At 45.7% G+C, this 8,515-nt stretch overlaps 1 protein-coding gene across 4 annotated transcripts in view; it reads right to left on the reverse strand.

Moving 5' to 3' along the window:
• ebf1 (EBF transcription factor 1) overlaps window positions 1-5,771 on the reverse strand; it is a 481,808-nt gene extending 476,037 nt beyond the window's left edge. For 3 of the 4 annotated variants that reach the window (XM_033029980.1, XM_033029982.1, XM_033029981.1), the window contains exons 1-4: window positions 4,732-4,865; window positions 3,964-4,120; window positions 3,446-3,509; window positions 2,713-2,768 (exon numbers count right to left, since the gene is read on the reverse strand). In XM_033029980.1, coding sequence (XP_032885871.1) covers window positions 2,713-2,768; window positions 3,446-3,509; window positions 3,964-4,120; window positions 4,732-4,865 — 411 coding nt within the window. Of the gene's footprint in view, window positions 1-2,712; window positions 2,769-3,445; window positions 3,510-3,963; window positions 4,121-4,731 lie in introns of all 4 variants that reach the window. The other variant, XM_033029979.1, reaches the window with a different exon arrangement.
• Window positions 5,772-8,515: the final 2,744 nt, after the last annotated feature.

Genomic DNA, 8,515 nt, shown 5'->3' on the forward strand with positions numbered 1-8,515 from the left:
GGTCCGAATTAAATTTACATGAACGTTTGCAATGGAACAATATACATATATATATATATACATGCAACATCAGAACAGAAGCGTGTGTTTAGGAAATGTGTTGGAGGGGCCGGTGGGGGGAGGGGAGGGGGTGAGAAGAGAACATGTTAGACTGCGGGCCCAAGACAAAGATGAGGAGAAATAGGGCGGCAGATTTGGAGAGCTGCTCGCCGACAGATGGTGAAGTGCGATCAGAATGCCACCCCAACTGCTCGCATGTGTTTATTGTTGTTTCCGCAATCTCTGTTTTCGTGTGAAGGCTTAACCTCCCCTGCCTCACAGACACACACACAAGAGAACAGGCTGAAGAAAAGAGAAGAAATCGCAAAAAACTAACCAGCATATTTTGCGTCTGCGCTTCATAATATATGGTGATAGATTAAATTGGAAAAGCGAAATATATGTGGAAAAATGGTTTAACAAAAAAAACATACTAAATCCTGCAGTGGGAATAACCCCATTGAAAGTAATATGTTTGATCAGGGCTGTGATCTGAGATTTTTTAGACCATTCATTTTTAATGCATTCGGATAATTATTTATTATCTTACACGTGCGGTCAGAGCAAGCGACCAGGCATTGAGAATATTTTCCTTCTGGTTAGATATGCGTAGGACCTAACGCACACACACACACCTGAGTAGTTTTAAAATCGGCTTTTCTATTAGTGTGTCTGTGTCTTGTTGTGTGTTGTGTGTGTGTGTGTGTGCGCCAGAGAGAACAGGGAAACCTCGAGCTGAACTTAAAAGCTATGATTTTATTTTATCTCTGTAAAACAGTGTGTGTGGATGCAGCCGAAGTTTGATGGGCTGGGATAATCAAGAGTCGCCGAGGTCAAGCACAGCCGCGGGTCTGAACGGCCCTTCAACCTTTCAATTCTCACTGAAATCACCGCTCGAATCGGAACATGTGCAGAGAAACGCAGCAACGCGTTCTCCTTCAAACATTGTACACGCCCGAATTGTGTGGAGTTGGTAGTAAAAGCACAAGACCAGGGGTAGGAGTGAGTGGTGGTGGTGATGATATGTACATTTATATTGAATAGATTGGCTAGGTAAAGTCCAGGATAAACATGATAACAACAACAGGTTATTTCGAGATTGTTGCAGCCTGATTACCAAAATATGAATCTGACATTATTGAATGTTCTCTTACCTGTTTAGCTATGTATCTGTATAATATATAAGGAACGCAATATATAAATGTCTGTGTATACAAACGCCGAGAAGATTTACAATTAAATTTAACAGCGGTTGGTTTGGAATAACGTGTATTTACTGATTGTTTTAGGAAAGATTTAAGTGCGTTATTATATATATTTTTTGCACATGTACATTAAAGTTCTGCGTTGTTAAAATGTGGCTTGTTAGAATATGTGTCATTATTTCTGACCGAAATGATACACGTTGTTTCTGAGATTACAGATGAGTCTTTTCCTCGGCCCCGGTACTCCTCAGTGGTGACATTCAGAAAGAATTTCTAAAGGGCTGTGGGGATATTTTCACAGCAAGATTTGCCTGTTGATGTTATGGTTTCATTCTTGGACAGGGCGCGAGTCGCATTAGAAACCAAACGTGGCGGGAACATTTCAGACAAAGAATGAATGCTTTTATCTCATTGCAAAGTAAATCACCTCTCTGTAAAATTGCGCCCGTGAAATCACTCTAGCGAGTTCGTGAGTTTGGAGAGTATTGAAATATAGAGCGTGTACAACAGATACAAGTTTAATGTCCGTGAGTTCTGATGTACTCCTGGAGTATTGTTACAAGCGGCGATGCTGGGCCTTAAACCGGTGAACATGGTTACTTTATTATTAATAAATATGAAACACTGGAATTAAATTGATATTAACGCTAATGGAATACGTTCCTGGAACTAAGGGAACGCATGTGAATTTGAACTTTATTTAAAGAATATATAATGATGTGTGTCTGGAGGCGGGAGTAATATATTTGGAAAGGAGTAGTTAGTCCAGCGGGCCAGTTGCGGGTTGACCAGTTCACTGACAGCCCTCAGTAAACTAAACCAGCGTGGCCAGTCCAACTGAAGCGCTGGGAACAGTTTGGAGGGACACCAGGCGAGTTCGCGCAACTTTTAAACCACACTCATGTGCACAATCGTGAACTCCAAAGATGCACCTCACTAATCACAAAAAATAAAACCCATCGCAAACATTGCACAGCCGCTGAAGTGTTGGCACTTGAAGCTGTTCGGTGTGGACATCTAGGCTGTACTGTGACCCCACCGCCCTGTCGCCTGCCTTCCTTGCGCTTCCGACTTCAGCACTGGGTGTCAGGACCCTTCTGTCCACTCCCCACCCCTCCCGTCATCACCTTCACCACATCCCCAATGCTCACGGCGGCGATTTCCACAACCACTACTTTGTTTTTTTGCGTCAGCGACATCTAACACCTCTCACTGTCCAACTTCCACCCCCCCCCCCCCCCCCCCTGAATAATTCCTCCAAAAAAAAAACACCGCCGCTTTTCCGCGGGACAATTCTATCTGTGACTTGATTCACATTTGCAACTCCACGTTCTCCGCCACTGCCACCACTTCTCCGGGACCTAGTTTGACCCCGCTGGGCGCGACTCAAAATGCCTTCAGCGGTGGTTCATGTCAACAGTTCTGAAATCATTTTCATTGAAATCCTCGCAGTAAAGGTTTTGCTTACCTGTTTCGTCATCGAGTCGATGAGTCGAACGTACAAATCTTGTTCAGTCCTGATCCCTGATCACAAGAAGACAAAACTGTCACGCTCTTCAACTTCTGAGTGTTAGTGCAAGCATTTAAAATAATCTCAATTCATTCCCCTTCCCTCGCTTCAATCAGGTGTTCGTAAACAGGCGCATATAAGTCATGATTTGTGCGTGATTTGTGTGACAACCGTTCCATTTGGTGTAAGGATGAGGAGTTGAAGAGGAGTTTGTTTAAAAGCGGATGAAGGAAGTTTTGGAGCATTTTTACTGATGCAACCCGCGTTTTGTTCTCTGTGATTCTGCCATGCAGATGGAAGAATTATAACTCCTGCTTCTTTGAAAATACTGAAGATCGGGCGGCAGATGTGCTTGACAAGAGGCGACAATGTTTTATATACAGGATGCATGTGTGTGTGTGAGACAGAGAGAGAGAGAGGGAGAGAGGGGGTGGGAGAGAGCAGAAGACACGAGTGTGGTTTTAAACAGCGTGAAGTTCTCAGGGAGTAAGAAATTACATTTCCTACAAGCGGGATCGTATATCTAAAGGAGAGGGAAGAGAAATGTACTGGGCAGCAGAGTTAACCGTGTTGTGTGACTCTACGAGTCTATGACCGCTGGCTGGCCCAAGGCCGGAATGATGTATCTATCCAGCGCGGTTGTGGGGCAGGCAGGCAGGCAGGCAGGCAGTTAGCACAAGTGTCAACTCACCGTTACTGTACAATAACTGTATTCTGTAATGTATCCCATTATTCGTCTTTTCTCCACTTAGTTCCTGAAACAAGAAGGCGGATTTAAAAAAATGCTTCCAAACAAAGCGAAACCGCAACTTAAGATTCCTTTATAAAAAGTTTGAATGCGAGCGATATGAGTGTTCGGGACTCCGCGGCTGAGCGCCGGCAGTGACACTTGGATTGAAACCGGGCGATTTTGCTCTTGAATTAAAATGTTGATCATTGGGGAAAATGACAATTACATGTATATCCCTTGTTAATCTAAGAAGGAAGGACGGAGTTTAAAACGCCGATTTAATTCCGAGTTGTGCGGTTATACTGATTATAAAACATTTTGTCAATATATTCAGAAGTCGGCATTTTGTATGTGGCGCGGCGACTTCGGTGGCGATAACCGATCAGTCCGTGATCAGAGAGTTCCTATCGCTCTCCGCTCGCCCCTTCTCTCCCCGGCTCATCTCAAAACTTTTCCTATTGAGAGCGAATGAAACTTACTTTTTCTTTCTCCACGAAGCCCACGAACGCTGTCCGCTCTATCTCCACCGGCTGACCTTGGCGGTCGTATAGGGCCAGCACAAAGTGAAAGAAGTTGGATTTGCGCAGATTCGAGGGCGGCTGCTTTTCGAAGTGAGCCCGGGCCAGGCCGACACCGCTGCGGAGAAGAAGAGAAGGAGGACTCGGTGAAGAGCGGAGAAGAGGCTCCGAGTGGCAAAAAATAAGCCAAAAACCAATGCTTTCCGAGACAATGTATCGGAATACAGTACGCAAACTTCTCGTTACCCCAAATCTAAAATAACACAACACTTAGTAAAATCCCTGATTGATTTACAATGTAATATCAGAAGCGATGAAAACTCGCTGTTTTAATTATTCCCAGAACTGGTCGGAGTGACAGCGTTTCACAACAAAACTTGCTTTATTTAGTCGGATGAGTCGGTTCAAACAGTTTTCTTTCTTTTTTCAAAACTCGCTTTTGAAAAAAAAAGTTAGCGTGTTGTGTTATCGGGGAGCATAACGGGGAGAATGTGGAGAATATCGTTGATGCCCATGGTCACAATGTCCCCAATTTATACACTCGCCCAAGAAGCGAAAAGACCGAAAAATAGAGGGTTGATTACAAAGAACGTTCTAAGGATGTCAAATTAAACCCACAGACTTGACATGACCTCGAAGCCGAATTTTGCCAGTTCTACCGAGCGGAATAGATAGCTACATTGAGATAACGAAGGTGCGTGGTAAAATGAACAGCGAGACAGTGCCTACCTTTGAGCGGCGGTGTTCGCATCCATTATCCCGGCTCCCTGCATCCAGGAGCGGACGGCGTTCATTCCGCTTCCGATCGGCTCTTCCTTCATGCTGCCCCCGCTTCGTTGTATATTTTCCTGGATCCCAAACATGGGAACAAGCTTTCTTTTACACCTCTGTCTCCCTGCCTCTCTCTCTGCCCCTCTCTGTCTCTCTGTCTCTCTGTCTCTCTCTCCTTCGAGCTGCCGTCAAAAGCCAACAGGACCGTTTAAGATGTTGAGACGCAGTTTACGGCCAAGTATCCTCCAAAAAAAGAAAGTGCACACAAAAAAATACAGTGAGAACTGTGCTGCGCCAATCACCGGGGAACAGAAGTGATGAGGGCAAGAGAGAGAGAGAGAGCGAGAGAGAGATAGAGGGAGGGAGAGAGAGAGGGAAAGGGGAGAACGGAGGGGAAAGAGGAGGCACGGAGATCCTTCCTAATGAAATATTCCCAAGGAAGCGGGTCAAAGGCGGTAGAACGCAGGTGAGACTGAAGCAGGCGGACTAATCAGGCCGGGATATCGGGCTGCGGAGCACCAAGTGTCATGGTCCAATTAGAAACACTAAGTTTAATTTCTGTGTGTGTGTGTGTGTGTGTGTGTGTGTGTCTGCATTCGCAAACGGTCGCGTCTGTCAGTGTGGCGAATGAATGACTAATGCAGGAGGACGCGGTTATCCCTTGTGAACGGTGCGGGGCTGTTGGAGCGGGGAGGGGAGGGGAGGGGAGGGAGGGGGGTGGGGAGGGAAATTGGTGGGAGTGATGCTTGTTCTCTGATCTCTGGGGGTGGGAGGCGGAGGGAGGGAGGGTGGGAGGGAGGGGAGGAGGGGGGGAGTCAGTGATGGGAGCCGATTGCCCTGTAGGAATTCGGGTTTACCTCTCACTCTCCCTCTCTATCTATCTCCCTCTCTCTCGCAGCCACGCTCTCTGAGCTACCTCACTCTAACCCCTGTCTCTTCCCGAGGGCTAGCAGCCTCCCGTGTGGGTCGCGGCAAGTGAAGGGGTTGGCGAGTGGGGGAGAGGTTGAACGATGCTCACCAAACATGGTCAAAACCCGCCTCCCCCCACAACCAATAGCTGCCCTGGGCCCAGGAGATCGACAGGGGAAGCTGACAATAGGGGAAAGCATGTTTTGTTCTTTTCATATTTGACAAAACAAAGCGGTAAAGGTAGAAGGAATGCACTGCTTAGAAACACAACGGGTCCCATTCTAATATTGGTCGCATGCAATGTATTTATGAAATATTTATTTCCTGAGCAATTTCTGTGATTGTCCTCTGCAAATATTGTTTTGATTAAACAAACAATATATTCACACTAGTTAACTTGGGTTGATCCGACTGTGGTGAAATCACAACATTGTCCTCAGCTCAACTGCGAACCTCAATTAGTTTAGATCCACTCGGTCTGTAGATGAGAGGATGAGCTTCCACATCAACGCAAAACAGCTTGGATTCCAAATGTGCCTGTCTTGAAAAGTTCTTGAAGGAACCTTGGTGGGTGTCAGACGTTGGAAAGGGGCTGTAAGAGTTGAAGGGGGTGAGATTTGTAAGGGGCCTTTGCCACGCGGGTTACAACATGTGTGGATATAACGTGTACATGTTTCACCACGCCCACGCTACTCAATGTCCACCGTCTGACAACGTTACTCACTCACACACACACACAATTCCCCCACAAAAACACACGCAAAACATGCAAACACAGTAAGTACACACACTGACTATAGACTCGCTAAAGATGCACACACAACATTCACCGACACGCATACACACTCATTCATAAACACACATATTAATACAAACACACACACACACACACACACACACACACACACACACACACACACACACACACACACACACACACACACACACACACACACACACACACACAGTGTGCAGAATGAAGCTCGCCAGCAGAATGGTCCGTACCAAAAAATGTTTTAAGTAAACTTATTTAATTTATATGAATGATCATCTTACGGGAGGTGTGATTATTTTGTTTATATAAAACAGAACATTCCGCACTATGAGCTGTGAGTTTTATGTATCCATGTGTACATGGGTAAGGGTTATACACGGTAAACACCATCCACGGATTAAGATTTGCCACCTCTCGCCTTTCATAAGCGTACATACAACAGGTAGCAGCAGCGTTCAACACTGTTCCATTTCCCTCGTTATGACTTGGATTTAACAGTTGAGAGCTTCTTCGTGTAACAGCCTGAAAGCTTCAGCCGATGGGTCCTCTGGTCCCGGAGCCGAGGGTTGTGCAACTTCACACTCCATGTCTGCAGACAAGGCTTAACCCACAGCCTCAATACTTAGTAGCCAACACACACCGAGCGACCACAACTTCCCTAATGAAATAATGGTCACTGTTCCCCGGTTGGGCAGATGGTAGCCCTCACTCACACCCTGATTACTGCAGTAACTGAGTCGCTTCCACAAGCACTCAAAAGGCGGGATGTGGATTTGGGTCTAATTTTTCTTCAATCAATCTCCCGTCAAAACACCAACATACCAGACAGACAGACAGACAGATACCTACTCTCGCAGCGGCAGCCACCCCCAACACCGCGCCGCCGCCAAAGCCGACGGGTCGGATGTAAACCATTTTCTGCTCTCCACTCAAGGCTATGTTCTTGGAGGTGAAGAAGGCTGAGCCAGTAGATAACATGGGTGCACAACAAACTTAACGCTTTCATTGTAAAGGGTGGGGGGGGGATCTGGGCACATTTGAATGTGGAAAGAAGGCATCTGTTGACATGTGTGTGGGGACATGGGTGTTCCTGCAGCGGCCCAGGGCAGGAGAAAGCATATTGGAGACTCTCACAATGTGACCAGGGACCGGGTAAAGTGTTCTTTAACTCTTGGGGTACAAGTGAGAGCAGAGCAAGGCGCGGCCACGCTGTACTCGACCCATTGCACATTAGAATGGGGTGGGGATGTAATATATAGATATTATATATGAGATAGATACAACGCCATTCATATTCCCCCCAACATTTCATTCCAGTTTTCCCATGTCGCTTCAAATAAGGTGGGAGTATTTGGCTTAATTATATTAAATGTATCTACATTTAATCTTACCTTGCGCACACCTATGAAGTAATCGAGTCTATTTAATAAGCACGAAAAGCTCACCGAATCCCGGGCAAACTAAGGATAAAACCCCGTTGTGCCGCAGAACAAGGCAGCAAAGACTGATATCACAGCCTAGTTACAGAGTTACAATCGATTCCAACCGGTACGCAGAGTTACAGATGCTTCCCGTTAAGTACATGTTACCGGAGAGCGAGAGAGTCGTTTCTCTTCATAACACCTCGGTGCAAGGGATCGCTCCGGTCTCGGAGATGACAGTGATATTTTAAATAAATAGCAAGGTTTTACCAGCACTCACGTGAGTGCATGCGATAAAATATTTATTCGCTTCCTACAGTTTTTTCCCCCCAAAGTAACAAATTGACCCAATTAAAGGAATTATTTAAACGACATCGCTGTTGAATAATATTGGAAACTTAATGATTTCATTCCATCGATTTGGCGAAAAGGCTTTTTTAAATATTAAATCGCTACCACTGAACGACATCAATGTTTTAATGCCATGTAGCCCCGGATTATTGAGGAGGAGAACGGAATGAAGGCCAACACAAATTTGGCATGAATGGATTCTTGTCACATATTCAGGCGGGCCGTTGTCTTCGGCGTGTGCACTCGACAAGATATCACGACTTTAAAGCATTCTAATTATCTTATT

This window comes from Amblyraja radiata, chromosome 11 (genome assembly GCF_010909765.2).
Source record: "Amblyraja radiata isolate CabotCenter1 chromosome 11, sAmbRad1.1.pri, whole genome shotgun sequence".
In the NCBI taxonomy this organism is placed as follows: Eukaryota; Metazoa; Chordata; class Chondrichthyes; order Rajiformes; family Rajidae; genus Amblyraja; species Amblyraja radiata.